General features: G+C 44.8%; 1 protein-coding gene across 1 annotated transcript in view; it reads left to right on the top strand.

Annotated features, from left to right (window-relative positions):
- The window catches only part of DNAH3 (dynein axonemal heavy chain 3), a 213,943-nt gene that overhangs the window by 154,520 nt on the left and 38,874 nt on the right, over nt 1-20,549 (top strand). Inside the window, exons 48-50 of the mRNA XM_056138888.1 lie at nt 1,442-1,607; nt 4,786-5,002; nt 10,899-11,081. Coding sequence (XP_055994863.1) covers nt 1,442-1,607; nt 4,786-5,002; nt 10,899-11,081 — 566 coding nt within the window. The remainder of the gene's footprint in view (nt 1-1,441; nt 1,608-4,785; nt 5,003-10,898; nt 11,082-20,549) is intronic.

Below are 20,549 nucleotides of genomic sequence, written 5' to 3'. Positions count from 1 at the left end.
CAGAGAACCAGCCGCTTGGAGCAGAAAAGCAAATGGACTTGTGTTGATCCGCGCCACCAAGCCTGCCCGGAGGGGGAAGGGCGTTGACCAGCCCGCCCGCTCCTCTCTGGAAAGAAAGATGGCGGCCGCACGGGAGCCTTGTGGAAAGCAGGTTTGAGCCGGGCTCGGGGGGGGGGAGCGGCGGGGACCTCATGGGAAGGGGGGCTCTGTGGGCCGTCCCCCACGCCCCACCGAGGTCGCCAGCTGCCCCCCATGAGCGGCTCTCCGGCACGGCCACGACTCCAGGGCACAGAAACCAATCTCTTAACTAGCTAACTTTTAATAGAAATTCTTCCAGGGTCAATAAGTAAAATAGCAGAAATTTAAAACCGCGCGGCCGCTATGGCGGCCGCGCGACATCATTTTATTCTTAAACCAAGTTGTAGAAAGCAAATCATTTCACAACGCTGTTTCAGCATGTCTGATTGGGGGGGGGGGTGGGTCGTAAACTCTAAACAATAATTGTGCATCTTCTATCGAAATAATCTATCTAGTCAAAGTAGATAGAGTATTAACTAGAACTCATCTGCCTCACAAGAATTGGGAGGGGTGGGAGGTGGGGGTCTATTGGGGTTCGGGGTTAAAAATGATTATTGGCAAAGGGAAATGTGTTCGGTATCTACATGACTGAGACCTAAACCCGAAAGCTCTGTAACTTTTCCCACAGTGATTCAATAAATAAATAAATTATTTAAAAAAAAAAAAAGATCAAAATTTTAAACTACAGCTATTTTTTCTTAAATTTTCTATTTATTTATGCAGTGCCAAATATCCAACCCTAAACCTCACGTATGGGAGGCGGGCATTCTGTCAGTCCCTTAGACCTCCACTCTCCACTTCAGATCCAAGTAACCTCTTTGCTCTCTGTTCTTCAGCCAAACTGATCTTTAAAACATTTTGTCCTATGTATCATGATTTCTTCTATCACATTGAGTCAAAATAAAATGCTAATATAATTTGGCATATAGAAACACAAATTTTGCAGTTAGATGGAGATGGGGTAGATTAAGAACCAACTGATGTTCTCCCCACATTAACTTATCTAAGTATAGATGAGGCTCTAATTGCTCCCTTATGTCTGATTAAAAATGGAACAACTGGAGCAAGGACTTAATCACCCTGACAAGGTTCCCCAAAAGATCTGGAAAGGACAGTAATGGTCATGGAAGGACTATCAGAAGATGCTATAAACAATACACAGAATTGCCATCACAAAATTACACGAAAATATCCCATGATTTTCTTGAGCAACCTGGGCACTAATTGAGGTCATTTCTAGTTAAACACGGAGACCCCAGTGACAGCATTGCTATCACTCCAACCAGAATCCTTGTCAAAACCTGCTAAACCCTTTGGGCGACCTCTGGAGGGTGGGTCACTAACAAAACCTACTTTTCATTAGCCATGAGTCCAATTGGGGATGCCTTCCGGAACCGCCTGCGCATGTTCCCTTCATTGATCAACTGCTGTACGATTGACTGGTTCCAGTCCTGGCCCACAGATGCCCTGGAGTTGGTGGCCAACAAATTCTTAGAGGATGTGGAGCTTGATGACAGTGTTCGGAGAGAGTAAGTGCTGGTGGTTACCTTTTAGAACCCAACTGAATGTTCTTAGTTGAAATTTTCACTCTGTTGAAATTGGCTATAAACTTGGTCTTGAAAAATATTTTGCAACTTTTTTTTTCTTTTTGGGTAATACCCAGCAATACTCAGGGGTTACTCCTAACTCTGCACTCAGGAATTACTCCTGGCGGTGCTTGGGAGACCATATGGGATATCCGGGATTGAACCCAGGTTGGCCACATGCAAGGCAAACACCCTACCCACTGTGCTATCGCTTTGGCCCCTCTCAATTAATTTATATAAAGGCCCTCTATGTTTTTCTTTGGTCTCGGGGGAGGGGTTGTTTCGTTGTTATTGTTGGTAGTGGTGGCTTGGTTGGTTGGTTGGTTGGTTGGTTGGTTGGTTGGTTGGTTGGTTTTGGGGAAACACCCTGCCGTGCTCAGGTGCTCAGGAGCTATTCTGTGCTCAGGTCTGACGCCTCAGAGTCCTCAGAGACATGTGGCTTGAAAAATTTGTACTGGCATCAGTCACATGCAAGACAAGTGCCATACCTCCTGTACTTATCTTCCTGGCCCCCTCATACTTTTTAATTGAATCATTCATTTAGTTTGGTTTGGTTTGGGAACCACACAGGGCAGTGCTTGAGGGCTGCTACTGACTCTGCTCTGTGCTCATGGAACTGTGCAGTATGGGGACCTTGCAGTCAGTGCTGGGTATTGACCCCAGGCTTCCTGCATACAAAGCATATGCTCAACCCTTTGAACTCTCTTTCTCACTCCCGTCACTGTCACTGTCACTGTCCTCCCGTTGTTCATCAATTTGCTCGAGCAGGCCCAGTAACGTCTCCATTGGAGAGTTTGTTGTTACTGTGTTTGGCATATCGAATACATCACAGGTAGCTTGCCAGGCTCTGCCGTGCGGGTGAGATACTCTCGGTAGCTTGCCGGGCTCTCTGAGAGGGGCGGAGGAATCGAACTTGGGTCGGCCATGTTGGCTGCGCACAAGACAAACACCCTATCGCTGTGCTATTGCTCCAACCTGAATCACTTATTTATAAACATGTGATAAATAATAAAGTTTCATTGCTCAGAATTGCCCTAGAGGTGCACTGTCCTCCCGTTGTTCATTGATTTGCTCGAGCTAGCCCAGTAACATCTCCATTGTGATACTTGTTACTATGTTTGGCATATCGAATACATCATGGGTAGCTTGCCAGGCTTTGCCGTGTGGGCAAGATACTCTTGGTAACTTGCCTGGCTCTCTGAGAGGGACGGAGGAGTTGAACCTGGGTTGGCCAGGTTGGGCGCGTGCAAAGTCCTACTGGCTGTGCTATCACTCCAGCCCTATGAATATATAAATTCAGTTCTTTCCATTTGGAACACCTATTCTCAACAGGGGTGGACCTTTGCCAAAGAAAATCAAACTGTTTCTTGTGAAAATAAAAAAAAATGATTTACCCACTTGTCTAAAACATGAAAATGCAGAAAAGTTTTAAATAAGGAGCACTTAATTTCAGCTAAAGGAAAAGGTGATTGGTCGATTACCCTAGCAACCTGGTTGAAGGCAGAGGTCATGTCACCTGCCTTATCTTTAGTTCCCAGCTCATTACTGGTATCAAGTTAAATGGGTTCAATTATTATTTATAGAATGAACTAATAGAATGCGAATAAATAGAAGTCAAAGTTGACAACCTTAAATTCCTTTTTTCTATTTTTGAGAGGGTTAGGGGGTGGGGTTAGGCCACACATCAACTGTGCTCAGGGCTTACTCCTGACTCTGTACTCAGGATAACTCCTGGCAATGCACCGAGGACTATATATAATGCCAGGGATAGTACAGGGGTCAGCTGTGTGCATGGCAAGCACCTTACTCCCTGTACTATCTTTAGGTCGCTTAAGTTCCATTTTAAGAATTTTAATCTTTGTTCACTAGACCAGAAGACTCTGGTTCCATAGATTCATGCATGAATAAAATTCTCAAAAGGTCAATAAAGGTCAATAAATGTGAAAGGGACAAAAATTGCATCTCTATTTTCACCAACACTCTATTGATATATTATTTTCCCTACTAATATGTTGCATCTTCTTCAATGGTAAACAGAGGCATTACTCACCAGTAGTTTAGTGACTTGTTGACTTCATTACCAATAGGCACTATAGTTAAGTCCAATCCAGATACTTAAATTATGGTAGTTTTAGACTTACTCAAACTTATTACTTAATGCAACAGTTAGTAAACCGTAGCCATGGGAAAGTACAGTTCACACTATCTTTTTGTAAATAAATTTTATTGAAACAGCTTTCCCCCTTTTTTTCACACTATACAGCAGAGTTGAGTAGTTGACACTGATACTAATAAAGCCTATCATATAGTCCCTTTCAGGAAAAAAAATGCTTGCTCCAGATTTAATGCATGTGTGTAAAAGCCATATATATTTGGCTTTTAAACTATTTTGAAAATTATTTTATCTTTGTACATTTTCCCCCTGCAAGGTACAAAGGCTTTATCAGATTCCCAGAAATTAAGACCTCAGCTTGGGGCCAGAGAGAAATCAGTGGAAAAGGCACTTGTCTTTCACATACCTGGCCCACGTTTGATCCCCAGCATCCCACATGGTTCCTGAGCACCACCAGGAGTATTTCCTGAGAGCATAGTCAGGAGTGACCCTTGAGCATTGCTGGGTGTGACCCTCAACCCCTGCCCCCCACAAAAACTAAAAAGAAAAAATAATAAATGCTACAGCTTTAAGGGCTGGTGTAATAGTACAGAAGGTAGAGTGCTTGCCTTGCATATGATGCAACCTCCGGTACCCCAAATTTGAATTCACCCAAGCCTGCCAGGAGTGATTCCTGAGCACAGAGCTGAGACTCAGCCCTGAACACCAGATGTGACCCCAAAACCTTTCTTTAAAAAAAAGAAAGAAAAGAAAAATACTACAGTTTTTAAGCTCTGATGAGTCATCAAAGTGACCTCACATAGAAAACATTTGATCATTGATCATTCTAGTGAGACTATATTCCTCCCCCGGAGTCTGGCATATCAGTTGACACGTCTCCAGATAATTTGGGGTTCTGCTGGGCTCCTCAGTTGGCTCTCTCACAGCCCCACGTCTCTTTGCCCGCAGCGCAGTTCCTTCTCTCTGGAGAAAGTTGAGTCTGGCTAACCATCTTCACGTCATTGGCAGGGTCATCTTCATGTGCAAATATTTCCAGGAGACTGTGAAGACGATGTCCATTGACTACTACAACACACTCCTCAGGCACAACTATGTCACCCCCACCTCCTACCTGGAATTAATCCTGACCTTCAAGACACTCCTGAATAGCAAGAGACAGGAAGTTGATATGATGAGGAACCGCTACCTGACAGGTCTGCAGAAACTCGAGTTTGCAGCTTCCCAGGTGAGCTGGTCAAGAAAAGGGATGCAATAAGGCCCTGTCCTGGGACATAGTGGGACACACCACATTAAAGCAGAATCCGATGCTGCAGTGACAGAGTTCAGCCCCCTCTGTCTCTGCCTAAACCTGTCATGTGGAATTTCTCCTCTAAGACAGAATTTGAAGCGTTTTTTTTTCCATTATGGAATTTTGGACATTAGTTTTTACTTCTTAAAATAATGCAATAATTGCACATTTGGGGGCTGGAGTGATAGTACAGCAGGTAGGGCATTTGCCTTGCAATGGCTGACCCAGGTCTGATTCCCAGCATCCCATATAGTCCCCTGGTCACCACCAGGAGTAATCCCTGTGTACCGCCAGGTGTGACCCAAAAAGCCAAAAATATAATAAAATCCACACATTTTAAGTATTGAGTTCTTGGGTATCTCCATACATTCTGTGAACTGAGCTCCTTCACTGGTCTCGCTCTTACTTGGCTTGGATATACTCAGTGGGGAAGGGGAAGTGGGAGGCACTGGGGAGGGGCAGAGCTTCAGGGAGTCAGACAGGCTTGGGCTCAAAGACCAGCTATACCATGCAACACTGGTACAACCTTGAACTTGTGATTTCAGTGCTGAGGGTTTCTGTTTTTCTCCTCTATAAGAGGGTGGAAACTTCTTTTTGCTTTGTGAGACTGTATCACTGTATCACTGTCATCCTGTTGTTCATTGATTTCTTTGAGCAGGCCCCAGTAACGTCTCCTTCGTCCTAGCCCTGAGATTTTAGAAAGTGCCACATTTAAAGGCTCTTTCAGGGTCAGGAGTATGAGACCCATCATTTGTTACTGATATTTGGCATATTGAATATGTCACTGGGAGTTTGCCAGACTCTGCCATGTGGGCAGGATACTTTTGGTAGCCTGCCAGGTTCTCCAGAGTAAGGACTAGATAATAAGATGTTGCCCGGCCGCATTTGCCACCAGGCAAATGGTATTCAGCTGCCGGGGCATTTGCGGCCACGCACTTCTGGGAGCTGAGTTTTATAGTCTCTAGGTCTTGGCCGTTGATAGGATTACACGGCGCTAGGGGCAGTTGGTGGGTGTAATGCCTACATACTGGAAGATGGGGGATCTGGGTGGAGGAGTCCCAGTCCCAATCCGAGCAGGTTTGGAGATCTATGCCCCGGGTCCCACACACTTGGGTTCCTCTTCTGGTTCCTTCATGTGTAAGGCTCGTCCAAACGTGTGGAGAGTGGTCTTAAGCATGGCTGTGGCTGGAACCGGAGGTCTTTAGCTGCCGGGGCTCTCCTCGGGGTGGGGAGGGAAAATTAACCTACCCTCCTCCAAAGAGCCCTGGTAAGGACAGCCAGGCACGAAGGCAGGAGACTCTGCGCTATTCTCTTCCAGGAGCTGGGTTTTATAGTCTCTGGCTCCTGGCCACTGATGGAATTACATGGCACCGGGGGCAGTTGGTGGGTGTAACACCTACATACTGGAAGATGGAGGATCTGGGTGGAGGAGGCCCAGATCCTGTGAGGATCCTGAGGCTGTTAGGAAGATTTAGGACAACTTGATCACTTGATCACTTGACATCCCGTTACTCATCAATTTGCTCAAGTGGACACCAGTAACGTCTCCATTTGTCCCTGTCACGTACTTGTGTAGCCCAATGGCGTCTGCTTGTTCTAGGAATATGAAGACCTTCAAACTGATCGTTCAGGGTCTTGATGAAGAAGTCTGACCATCTTGTAGGTGGGCAGCCATGCAATCTTTTGACGTTCCGTGGAATTCAGTCAGTAATGGCTCTGGTTCAGCGGTCATCTCCAAACCGAATTGCATGTCCAGCCCATCTGATTTTCCACGCCTTGGCAAATGAGACAGCATCCCTGATTTTTGATTGTCGATGGAGGTCAGAACTCCAGATTTTTTCTCTCATTTGAGTGAAGTGTGATACTCCAAGCATAGCTCTTTCGATTCCTCTTTGGGAGACCTGAGTAGTGTTTTTATCCTGTTTTCATAGGGCCCAGGTCTCTGAGGTGTATGTTAATGTAGGAAGAACAGTGTAATCGAAGAGATGTGCCCAGAGCTGGAGGGTCTTCGTCCTCTTAGCTATTTCTTCAATGCTCTTGAAGGCATTCCAAGCTGCTCTCTTCCTCCTGTGCAACTCAGGTGCCAGGTCATTCGTCATGTTGATTTCTCGACTTAGGTGCACATAACTGTAGGATTCAGAGATGTTTGTTCCATTAAAAGAAAATGGAATGTCAGGAACGAGGCCATTTCTCATAAACATTGTCTTCGTGAGACTCAGCTATAGTCCGACCTTTCCATACTCACGGTCGAAGTCGGCCAGCATTTGTGCCACTTGGCTGATGTTTGGTGTTATTAGAACGATGTCATCAGCGACAGGGAGGTGGTGTAGTTGCCGACCGCCTATCTTCACTCCCATTCCTTCCCATTCCAGTCACATGATGTTCTCAAGGGTGGCACTGAAGAGTTTCGGTGAAATGGTATCACTCTGCCGAACCCCTCTCTTGACATGGATGATCACTTCCTTGTAGAATGGTGAGATCCTGGTAGTGAATTCATAATTCAGCTCACAGAGTATCCTGATGTATTGAGTTTGAACGCCCTGACTGGCTAGGGCTTCGATGACCGCTTCCATCTCAACAGAATCAAAGGCCTTCTTTAAATCAATGAACGTTAAACAGAGCGGCATCTTGAACTCCCGAGAAACCTCAATGAGCTTGGTTATCATGTGGATATGGTCAATTGTGCTGAATCCTTTTCGGAACCCGGCTTTCTCACATGGTTGTCCTTCATCTAGTGTTCTGCCAATCCTATTCAGGAAGACTCGAGTGAACAGCTTGTAGACAACAGACAACAGGCAGATCGGGCAATAGTTGCCAATGTCGTGGATGTCTCCTTTCTTGTACAGTAGTACAGTCCTGCTGGTTTTCCACTGGGACAGAACCTTGCATTCAGAGAAGAACTGTTTCTCGGAACATGCGACAAAAGAGGCATCAGTGGTGTCGGTGTCCTTGTCAACACAAACTTGGCCATGACCATTGATTCATTCGAATTCCTAACAACCCAAATTGGACAATTACACTTGAATAGATGTGGCTCACTGCTGGCCATTTCTATCTTTGTTGTCTATGCACCAACATTCAATTTGAAGGAGAAATTGAGAAATTCTACATGGAGCTGGAGAAGTTCTATAAGGAAACCACACCTTCTACAAGATCATTGTCGGTGATTTTAATGCTAACATAGGACCGAGAAGATCAGCCAAAGAATTCCACATCGGGACCCATGGCCTAGAATGGAATGAACAGGGTGAGAGACTGTCTGAGTTCATCATGCCGACCAAGACTATCCATGGTAACTCACAGTTCCAGAAGGCCAAATCTAAACGTCTGACATGGGAGTCTCCCGGTGGACGATTCCACAATGAAATAGACCACATCATATTCAATCGACAGGTTTTGCCTGACTGATGTCGCTGTTGTTCCAAAATTCCAAATGGGATCGGACCACCATCTCCTTTGTGCAAAATTCTACTTCATGGAGTGGGGAGAAAGGGCTGCAAATTTTAAGAAGAGAACTCCCAGAACGACCACCAACTGAGAGCTCTTTGGCACTATTGCAGCAACATGGGAAGATACCCCCATTGACAACATTGATGGGGAATACGATCGACTGGTTCAGCACCTCCATGATTGTGTGAGGAATGCTGAGAGAGAGATAGTCACAAAAAGATAGGACAACAGCTTTTGGAAAAATGGCTGACCTGTGAATTATTAATTGATTTGTGCTATAGACTTTTGTTAAATCATTCAAGAGATTTATATTGAGACATATTTTCTATTTTCCTCTTCCTTCCTCCTCCTCCCTTTTTTCCTTCCTTCTGTCCCTCCCCCTTCCTTCCCTTCCTTCCTTTACTTCCATCCTCCCTTCCTTCCATCCTCCCTCCCTCCCTCCCTCTTTTCCTTCCTTCCTTCCTTCCTTCCTTCCTTCCTTCCTTCCTTCCTTCCTTCCTTCATTCCATACTAAGTCGTACTCAGAGGATTATCTTGGTAATGCTCCAAAGATCATGTGGTTCTGGAGATCAAACCCAGGCTTCCATCATGCTAAATATGTACTCCAGCATATCAAGCTATCTCCCCAGTTCTTAAGATACATATTTTCATCACCAAAGAGAACTGAGACAAATAAATAAATGGTTTGTAGTAAGTCTATCCATTGCTGAGTACAACACACTAATTAGGGACAAACTATCAGTGATGGCTTTGGTGGATCCACTCCTAGGGACAGTTGGTCCTACCTGCCACAATAGCGTGTTTAAACCCTGTAGGATCTGTGGGCGTTAGGGAGATGTTAAAAAGTTGAGTCTGGCAAGTCAAAAGTGAGAGCATCAAAGGGACCTGAGACTATCCAGACCAGAAAAGAGAATGACAATTAACCTCCTGGGACCCTGCCTCCCATGGACCTAGTACTGGGTTTTAGAAATGTTTTATATTATCTCTACATTTCACACAAAGATACCAAGATTCTGAGACTTAGCTTACCATTGGTGACATGCTTACCATCCCAGAGCTGGTGTCATTGTTGTGCAAAATCTGAAGCTCACATCTGCATGACTCCAGAGCCTGGGTTTTGAACCAAGTCACTATGCTCTGCTTCTCTCACAGGTTTGACTGGGAGTAGCAGATGCAACGCCATGAAACTCCATCTTATGTATCTGCCTTAGAATGCAGAATCAGGACAAGCAGTGAAAATTGCAGGGGGGCGGGGGGCGGGAGCAGGTAAGTTCCATCTCCTCTCTTGGAAAATCAAAGGCACTCTGCAAAGTGGCACAGCTCGCCCCAGAAGTGGTGGACTCCTGGTAATTAGAGATTTAATCCTTCACAAGTATGTTGGGGAGTGGGGGGAATGTTCTTGAAAGTTCCTTCTGTCCCAGGTATCTCACTCACTGATATTTTCTTCATGGCATCAAACATGTAGTTTCTTTCTCCAGCTTGCTTCTGTTCTCTCTCTCTCTCTCTCCCCTCTTTTGTGATTCTCTCTATTCCTCCTTCTATCTCGTACCTCTCAGCTCTGCCAAGGACAGTATTGAAGGTGGTTAGCCAGGCCCAAATTGCTGCAGAGAAATCCAACAAAGTTGTGACTGCGGTCATGAGAATGTGCAAGGCACACACTGACCATCGCCAGATCAACCGTAGGCTCAGTACTGCAGGAAACTGTCCCTTTGTCTTCAGCTTGGCCCCATTCTGCTAGTGTCTATCACAGTTCTTGATAACATAGCACTGTAGCACTGTAGCATCCATCCCTTTGTTCGTCGACTTGCTTGAGCGGGCCCAGTAATGTCTCCATAGTGAGACTTGTTGTTACTGTGTTTGGCATATTGAATACATCATGGGTAGCTTGCCAGCTTTGCCGTGCAGCCGAGATACTTTTCATAGCTTGCCGGGCTCTCCAAGAGGAGCAGAGGAATCGAACCTGGGTCAGCCAGGTTGGCTGCGTCGAGTGTGTGCAAAGCAAATGCCCTACCCATTATGCTATCGCTGGAGTGGGTAGGGTGTTTGCCTTGCACAAGGCCAACCCTACGACCCGGGTTCAATTCCTCTGCCCCCCTCAGAGAGCCTGGCAAGCTACCAAGAGTATCTCTCCCACACGGCAAATCCTGGCTTGATAACATAATTTTTAAATTATTATGGTTAGTAATTTTATGAGGATTTATGAGGATAGAGATAGAAGATACAAACACTAACCATCAAATAGATACTCATTGCCATGTTAGAATTATTCATATTTTTCAAAATAAATCATGGGACAGAGAACCATTTCGGCTCTTCCCAATTGTCCCATTTTTAGCCTCGATGGAGCTTGCTCTTCACGCCTGCCACCACTTCTCTATACCAGGTGGCGGTCATGCAGTCAGAACTGACAGCCCTCCAACCCCAGCTCATCCAGACCTCCAAGGAGACGGCGAAAATGATGGTGAAAATTGAAGCAGAGACCAGAGAAGCTGATGCCAAGAAACTTCTGGTGCAGGCAGATGAGAAAGAGGCCAATGCTGCTGCCGCCATTGCCCAAGGAATTAAGGTATTGAGAGGGGATGGAGAGACAGACAGCGGGTGAGGCACTGATCTTGTTAACAACTGACTCAGGTTCGATTCCTGGCACTGCATACAGTCCCTTAAGCACTCCAGGACTGATCCCTGAGCGCAGAACTCAGAGTAAGCCCTAAGTACTGCCAGGCGTGGCCCAGAAAACAAACAAGCAAAAGGAATCAGGGTATAAAGAATTAGGGAAGACCAGAATTTTCTGGGTTTCCCTGTCATTGCTTTAGAGCCCAACAGTCCTGCAGAATGTGCCTGGCCATGCCTATCTTGCTGATGGGAAAGGTGAGTCACTTCCCCTAGCACCACACACCTTGTGCGTGAAGAGTCCAGCCTCTCTGGGATTGGGGTGCTACTCAGAGGTCAAACATTTGCCTTGCAGGAGTGAGGTTTTGGATCCATCTCCAGCACCCTCCAAATTTTAAATCTTTCTGAAACTCTGGCTGTCTGCAGGAAACTTGATGGATTGTTTTCCAAATATTTTCCCATTTCATTTAGAGCCAAGGCTGTAACTTTGTTTTTCCTCTCTTTCGTTCTGGCCACGTGGACCTCTTTACCGTCCCTCAAGAAAGACAAGGCTCTTGCCCACGAGCCCCTCTCTTTGACTGTTTCCTCTGTCTAGTAGGCTCAGCTCTCGTGTACATTCACGGGATTATCTCCTTTACCTTCAGTCCATCCATCCGGGGCTGGAGCCATAGCACAGCGGGTAGGGTGTTTGCCTTGCATGAGGCCGACCTGGGTTCGATTCCTCCGTCCCTTTCCGAAAACCCGGCAAGCTGCCTAGAGTATCCCGCCCACATGGCAAATTCTGGCAAGCTGTCCATGGCATATTCAATATGCCAAAAACAGTAACAACAAGTCTCACAATTGGAGATGTTACTGGTGCACACTCAAACTGATGAACAATGGGAGGACAGTGCTACAGAGTAGTGCTACCTTCAACATGTCACATGTTTTCTGAAATGTGCTTGGCACATTGTAGACAGGGAACATTTGTGAAAGAATGTTGAAAGTAGAGGACCCCTTTTGTTTTAAGGTGTGTGTGTGTGTGTGTGTGTGTGTGTGTGTGTGTGTTCTAGTATTTGGGTCACACTCAGTGATGCTCAAGACCTACTCCTGACTGTGCTCTCAGGCATACTCCTGACACAGAGCTGGAGCTCTTGGGGACCGCAGGGGATGCAGGGGCTCAAACCTGGGTCAGTGCATTGCAGTAAGGCAAGCACCTCACCTTTTAACTAGCACTCATAGAGGGCCTCATTTGACGGTGGGAAGGATTGGAAAGGGCTTCCCCTCCATTTAGATAGAGAAAAATCTGATGAACATTCCTAGAACGTTATGTGTCCCCCGCTCTCCCCCCAACACTTTCAAATACACAGTTCTGTTTGTGTACCACTTGGATTTAAGAATGACAGGTTTATGTTTGAAAGTCAGCATTACTGAGGTTCAGTGATGAAATTGCTTGAAGAGCTTTGCAGTCAGTGAGATTCGAATCCAATTAGCCTCAGATACTTGCACTGTGTTTCCACATAAGAGTTAAAAGTTTTTTTAAAAAAAAAAAAAGAAGAAAGAAGGAGGAGGAGGAGGAGGAGGAGGAGGAGGGGCTGGAGCAATAGCACAGCAGGTAGAGCATTTGCCTTGCACGCGGCCAACCTGGGTTCAATTCCCAGCATCCCATATCGTCCTCTGAGCACCGCCAAGAGCAATTCTTGAGAACAGAGCCAGGAGTAATCCCTGTGCATTGCCGAGTGTGACCCAAAAAGAAAAAAAAAAAGATTCTCCAAATAAAATCTTGAAAAAGGAATGGAGTGATTGCACAGCAGGGAGGGCTTTTGCCTTGCCTGTGGCTGGCCCAGATTTGATTCCCAGCTTCCCACATGGTCCCCTGAGCACCGCCAGGAGTACTTTCTGAGTGCAGAGCCAGGAGTAACCCCTGTGCATCACCGGGTGTGACACAAAAAGCAAAAAAAAAAAAAAAAAGTAGTAGCATTTATGTCAGGCTTGTTGAGTAAAATAGTTCACGAGGCATGTTTTCACAAAGGACGATCCTTTCAAACTGGCTTTTCTCCCATGGAGGCTCAGAGACTCCCTTGAATCTGATACCTGGTCTCTGAGCCACGCAATGAATGACTGGGGCAAGAGAAACCATTTCACTCTGAACCCTAACAGCACAGGCTAGAGGCTAGTGAATTCATCAAAAGTGGACACCACTGGGTATGCCAGACGATGGAGCAGAACTTTGTCATCCTATCACAAGATGATAATAATAGCTGCAATTGATCAGCATTGTAATGATTTCTTTGGCATTCCTTCAATTAAAAAATAAAAATTAAAGTAACCTAACCTCACAGCTTAAGAGCTTGGAGAAGGACCAAAAAAAGGAGCACAACCCGAACAGGAGAAAGGAAATAATAAAACTCAGAGCAGAGATTAACGAGATGGAAACCCAAAAAACAATCCGAAAGATCAATGAAACCAAAAGCTGGTTCTTCGAGAAAATTAACAAGATCGATAAGCCTCTAGCAAAACTCACAAAGAAAGGGAGAGAGAAAACCCTAATAAACCGAATCAGAAATGAAAAGGGGGTCATTACAACAGAAACCACAGAAATTCAGAGGATCCTCAGGGAGTACTTTGAAAAGCTTTATGCCACGGAACATCAAAACCTCGAGGAAATGGATAAATTCCTAGACTCCTACAGACTCCCAAGGCTGAACCAAGAAGACCTGGAATACCTGAACAGACCTATCACCATCAAGGAAATTGAAATGGTAATAAAAAGTCTCCCCAAGCACAAAAGTCCTGGCCCGGATGGATTCACGAGTGAATTCTTCCAAATCTTTAAAGAGGACTTACTCCCGATGCTCTTTAAGCTTTTCCACGAAATTGAAATATCAAAAACACTTCCGAACAGTTTCTACGAAGCAAATATCACACTGATACCAAAAGCAGACAGAGATACCACAAAGAAAGAGAATTACAGGCCGATATCCCTGATGAACACAGATGCAAAGATCCTCAACAAACTACTAGCAAATAGAATCCAACTACTCATCAAAAAGATCATACACCATGACCAAGTAGGATTCATCCCAGGGATGCAAGGATGGTTTAACATTCGGAAATCAATCAACATAATCCACCATATCAACAAAAGAAAAGATAAAAAGCATATGATCATATCAATAGATGCAGAGAAAGCATTTGATAAGATCCAGCACCCCTTTATGATGAAAACCCTAGCCAAAATGGGTATAGAGGGGACCTTCCTCAACATAATTAAAGCCATCTACCACAAGCCTACAGCAAGCATCATCCTCAATGGGGAAAAAATGAGAGCCTTCCCTTTAAGATCAGGGACGAGACAGGGATGCCCACTCTCTCCACTGCTGTTCAATATAGTACTGGAAGTATTTGCAATAGCGATTAGGCAGGAAAAGGATATTAAGGGCATTCAGGTAGGAAAGGAAGAAATCAAACTCTCACTATTCGCAGATGATATGATACTCTACTTAGAGAACCCAATAACTTCCACCAAAAAACTCCTAGAAACAATAGACTCATATAGTAAAGTTGCAGGTTATAAAATCAATACCCAAAAGTCCATGGCTTTCCTATACGCAAACAGTGAGAGAGAAGAAAGCAACATGAAAAAAACAATCCCGTTCACAATTGTGCCCCAGAAAATCAAGTACCTAGGAATCAGCTTAACTAAGGAAGTAAAGGACCTGTACAAAGAAAACTACAAAACGCTACTTCAGAAAATAAAAGAGGACATGAGGAAATGGAAAGATATCCCCTGCTCATGGGTCGGGAGACTTAACATTGTCAAAATGGCAATACTACCAAAAGCATTGTATAAATTCAATGCAATCCCTATAAGGATACCCATGACATTCTTCAAAGAAATGGAGCAAACACTCCTGAAATTTATATGGAACAATAAGCCCCCACGAATAGCTAAAGCAATTCTTGGGAAAAAGAAAATGGGAGGAATCAACCTCCCGAACTTCAAACTGTACTACAAAGCAGTAATAATTAAAACAGCATGGTACTGGAACAAAGGCAGAACTGCAGACCAATGGAACAGGGTTGAATACACTGACATCTCTCCTCAATCATATGCTCATCTAATCTTTGATAAAGGTGCAAGTAATGTGAAGTGGAGTAAGGAAAGCCTCTTTAATAAATTGTGTTGGCATCACTGTACGGCTACATGCAAAAAAATAGGCTCAGAACTCTGCCTAACACCATGTACAAAAGTAAGATCAAAATGGATTAAAGACCTCAACATCAGACCAGAAACCATAAGGTACATTGAAGATAAAGTTGGCAAAACCCTCCATGACATTGAAGCTAATGGTATCTTCAAAGATGCCACGCCACTGGCCGAGCAAGTGAAAACAGAGATAGATAAATGGGACTATCTTAAACTAAGAAGCTTCTGCACCTCCAAAGAAACAGTGACCAAAATACAAAGACAGTCTACAGAATGGGAAAGGATATTCGCCGAATACACATCTGACAAGGGGTTGATATCCAGGATATACAAAATACTGGTTAAACTCCACAAGAAGAAAACATCCAACCCCATCCAAAAATGGGGCAATGAAATGAACAGAAACTTTCTCAAAGAAGAAATCCGAATGGCAAAAAAGCACATGAGAAAATGCTCTACATCATTAATCATCAGGGAGATGCAGATCAAAACCACAATGAGATACCATCTCACACCTCAGAGACTAGCCCACATTCAAAAGAACAAAAGCAACCAGTGCTGGCGTGGATGTGGCGAGAAAGGGACACTCCTTCACTGTTGGTGGGAATGTCCACTGTTTCAGCCCTTCTGGAAAATAGTATGGACGATTCTCAAAAAATTAGAAATTGAGCTCCCATTTGACCCAGCAATACCACTCCTGGGAATATATCCCAGAGAGGCAAAAATGTATAGTCGAAGTGACATCTGCACTTGTTTGTTCATTGCAGCACTCTTTACAATAGCCAGAAACTGGAAGAAACCTGAGTGCCCAAGAACAGATGACTGGTTAAAGAAACTTTGGTACATCTACACAATGGAGTACTATGTAGCTCTTAGAAAAGATGAAGTCATGAAATTTACATACAAGTGGTACAATATGGAAAGTATCATGCTAAGCGAAATGAGTCAGAAAGAGAGGGATAGACATAGAAAGATTGCATTCATCTGGGGGATATAAAGTAACAAAGTAAGAGATTAATACCCAAGAATAGCTGAGATCAGCACCAGGAGGATTACTCCATAGTTTAGAGGCCAGCCGGGTATCCTAGAGGAAAGGGCAGTTCAGATAGAGAAGGGAGCACCAAATAAAGGATGTTTGGAGGATCCTCCCAGGAGGGGAGATGCATGTCGAAAGTAGACTATGGACTGAACATGTTTGCCACTCAATGCCTCTTTTGCAGACCACAACACCCAAAAGGAGAGAGAGAACACAGGGGATTGCCCTGCCACAGAGACAGGGGGGATGGGGGGATGGGGGTGGGAGGGATATTATCCATGGTGGTGGAAAATGGGCACTGGTGGAGGGATGGGTATCTGATCATTGTATAATTGAAACCAAAGCACAAAAAATTGTAAATCTACAACTTTAAAAAAAAATAAAATACAATAAAGGGAAAAAAAATTAGTTCAGGGGACGGAGTGATAGTACAACTGGTAGGGTGTTTTCCTTGAATGCAGCTGACCCAGGATCAAACATCCTCGGCGTCTGATGTGGTCTCCCGAGCACTGCCAGGAGTAATTCCCAAGTGTGGAGCCAGGAATAAGCCCTGAGCATCACTGGATGTGACCCAGAAAGTAATAGAAAGGAAAAATTTAAAAATTACTTCACTAAACAATATTTTTTGTGGGACTGGTGAGATAGTATAGTCGGTAAGGCACTTACCTTGCACACAACCAACCTGGGTTCTATCTTGAGCATCCCATATGGTCCTCAGAGCACCACCAGAGGTGAAACTAAGTGCAGAGCCAGAAATAACCCCTGAACATCACTGGGTGTGGTAAAAAAAATTCCTTAAGCAAGTATTGTAGGCTGACCACTTTTAGACTGTAGCAGAATAAGAGTGAACAGGACAGACAAAATTGTTCTACTATGGAGAGTGAGTTCTCCTCTACCCAATTTACATGAGGTTTTTATCAACCTGCCTGTGCTGCAATGCAAATGGTGATTCCATGTTACAGATGAGGAAATCATGGAATAAGAACTTTACTGGCTTGAGGTTTTTGGTTTTTGTTTTATTTATTTATTTATTTATTTATTTTAATGTAGGAGTACTGCTATTTATTCAGCCACTGATTAGCTGATTGAATTTGGCATGACTGCCTTGAGTTTTGAGGTGAAGTTCCTACAAAATTAAATTAGGATTCAAACCCAGAGCTCTGTACAGATTCCAAAATTCTTTCAGTACAAAACCGTTATTCCAAAAGTTGCAAAATAGAAACAAGGAAGTACAACTCCCCTGTGATACACAGAATAGGTGTTTTTTTTTAATCTGAAATACTTAACAACTTAAAAAAATCAAGAGAGTTCAAAGACAATATTGTTTTTCCATGAACAAAATCAGGTAGTCTGGCAGCATTGGGCCTACTTTCCTGGGTAGCATCCAACCAGCTTCACTGAGCAGAAGAAAATCTGATGAACTGCTTCTTAGATTCCAGCCCCTACCCCAATTCTGAATCCTAGAGACACACTGGTTTGCGTCTCCCCGCTGGCTCCCAGACTATGAGACATATTGTATAAAGGGACGTTTTGTTGCTCCGTATTTCCTATGTCCCTTCTTAGGTTTTGGGGGAGAGAGTGGTTATTGTTTTTGGCTTTTGGGATCACACCTGGTGATGCTCAGGGGTTACTCCTGGCTCTGCACTCAGGAATTCCTCCTGGAGGTGCTCAGGGGACCATATGGGATGTCGGAGATCAAACCCAGGTCAGCTATGTGCAAGGTAAATGCCCTCCCCACAGTACTATTGCTCCAGCCCTGCTGTGTCCCTTATTTTAACTGCAGTTTTTATACTTTAAAAAATGAGAAAAACATAAAGTTTTCAGCTTGCCATCAAAATTTAGTGGTTTGTCTTAGCTCTTTACCCAAGAAAAGTGTTTCTTGGGTCGGAGAGATAGTACAGGGGTTAAGACACATCTCTTGCATGTGCCCAGCCTGGGTTTGATTCCTGGTATCATGTGTGGTTCGTTGAGTGCCACCAGGAGTGATCCCTGAGAAAAAAGCCAGGAACAAGTCCTAAGCACCACTGGACATGTCCCCATAACCAAATTTAAAAAGTGATTCTTTTAAAGAATGGGGTGCCATACCAAGTGGACTGGCTATTGGATAAAGGATCATCTCTCTCCATGTGGGGGTGCCACCGTACCCAGGCAGGGTTCCATTCTGCAATTTTAAGGGAAATCAGTGCAAGAGCAGGAAGGAGACATGAGATGTGCTGTGAGATCTGCAAAGAGGTGACAACACCACACCCCTTCGTGGGCAATAAACTGTCACTTTGGTTCCAGGTGAGACAGGAGGGGAAGGAAATCCAGCATCTGTGCGGGCTCCCAGTTTCCTGGTGTGTCCATGTGGAATAATCTCTCCCAGAACCCCTCAACACCTGTCCTTCTTCAGACTGGAATTGCGAATTTTTTATCTGCAGCCCTCACACAGCATCATACCTCATGCAGAGTCGAGGGCTCAATAGTTGAAACAAAATTCATGCTGGGAGGAGATTAAGAGACTCAGAGATTCAGGCCCCAGTCCTTGCTTCACAAGTACAGCAGTTTGCTTGAATCGGTTGACTCTCTAAAGGTTAATAAATCATTTCTTTCCCCCCTAATCAGGACAAATAAATGGGGCCAGAATTACTGTAATTAGTTTTTGTCAGCATGCGCCGGTGCTTCCTACCTCTCAAACAGTGTGGCTAAACCACAGGGGTCATTTTTAATCATATTGCTTTTTATCACGAAGGCAAATAATTTAGCAGTAATAACTCATGTGAAAGAGCTTTGAAGTCAGCTCTCGGGCTGGGAGATGGCTCGGGGCTGGGGCACCTGCTCTGGATGCGGGAGCCTGGCTTCCATCCCCGGCACCCTGTGGTCACCCAAGCATCTAATAAGTAGCTCCTGAGAGTTGCATGTGGGCCCAGACAAAGAAACAAAAGAGACAAATTCCATTTTATCTATGTCTCAATTTTCCCAATTTCCTTTTCTTGTTTCTGTCTACTTAGAGAGTTGTTTTTGTTACTGAAATCTTTTTGGTTTTGATGTGGGAGCCACACTTGGTTGTGCTCAGGGGTAATTCCTGGCTCTACACTCAGGAACATCCTGGCAGTACTCAGAGGACCATATAAGATACAGGGATCAAACAGGGCCAACCTGTGCAAGGCAAGCGCCCTACCCATCACACTATCTCTCTGGCCCATTACTGGAATTTCAATTGCAACGTGCATCATGCATTTTCTCTCCTAACCTCCCATGACAAATGACTTTCCTAAACCCCAGGGTCATTTTTATGAACATTTTTTGTAGGTGCTTCAACTATCTCGTAGCCAGTCTGTTCCCTCCTTGCTTTCCAAGTATTTCAAGAGCATAAACCAGAGTTTTTCTATCAAGTTGCGTGTCAGAATCACCTCTGGGATTTTCAAAATGCAGATGTCGTGGACATATAGAGGAATTAAGGTTCAACATCTCATGGTCCCCTAGCACTATCAGGAGTACAGAGCCAGGAGTCGTTTCTCAGAAGGGCCTCAAACCCAAATAATCTGTAGCAGCTAAGGGGCTAGAGAGATGGGACATGGATAAGATGCTCTTCTTGGGCACACATCTCACCCGGCTTTGATCCCTGGCACTGCATCTGGTCTCTTGAGCACCACTAGGAGTGATCCCTGAGTACAGAGCCAGGAGTAAGCCCTGAGCACCTCGGGTGTGGCCTCAAACACCAAATAAATAAATAAGTATCATGACTCCACCCAGACGGAATAAGTCAGAGTCTCTGGGTGTGGGACTGACCTTGAAGATGCCCGAGACACAGCTTCCTGACTGTACCCTAGAGCCAGGTTTCACAGGGGGCACAGGTTTCACTGGGATAGGTTACGCTACAGTCAGAGCTTGTTTGAGTCATTGGACACAGGCTTGAAGGAAAGAGGACAGAGGTAGCAGGCCTGCGAGGCCCAAAGCGTGTGTGGGGCACTCGATGTCTTGGTGGTTATAACAAAGCACATACAGACAGCTGTTGATAAGATGAAGCCCGGGTGCCAGGGGCTGGTTCGTGAGAACCTAGAGCTATAGGGGAGCTGACATTTTGCACTGCCACCAAACTCTGAAGTGGCCATGACCAACCTCAGGAGCCGGTTTCGCTCCTTCTTCTTCCCTTTGCCTCACACTTTGGCACAGATCCAAGGCTGAAGGCTGGGCGCACCATGTCCTCCTGGCTGATA

The sequence above is a fragment of the Sorex fumeus genome, unplaced genomic scaffold (genome assembly GCF_029834395.1).
Source record: "Sorex fumeus unplaced genomic scaffold, SorFum_2.1 ptg000130l, whole genome shotgun sequence".
In the NCBI taxonomy this organism is placed as follows: Eukaryota; Metazoa; Chordata; class Mammalia; order Eulipotyphla; family Soricidae; genus Sorex; species Sorex fumeus.
The sequence above is the reverse complement of the archived record's forward strand: the minus strand, read 5'-3'. Positions and strand labels throughout refer to the sequence as shown.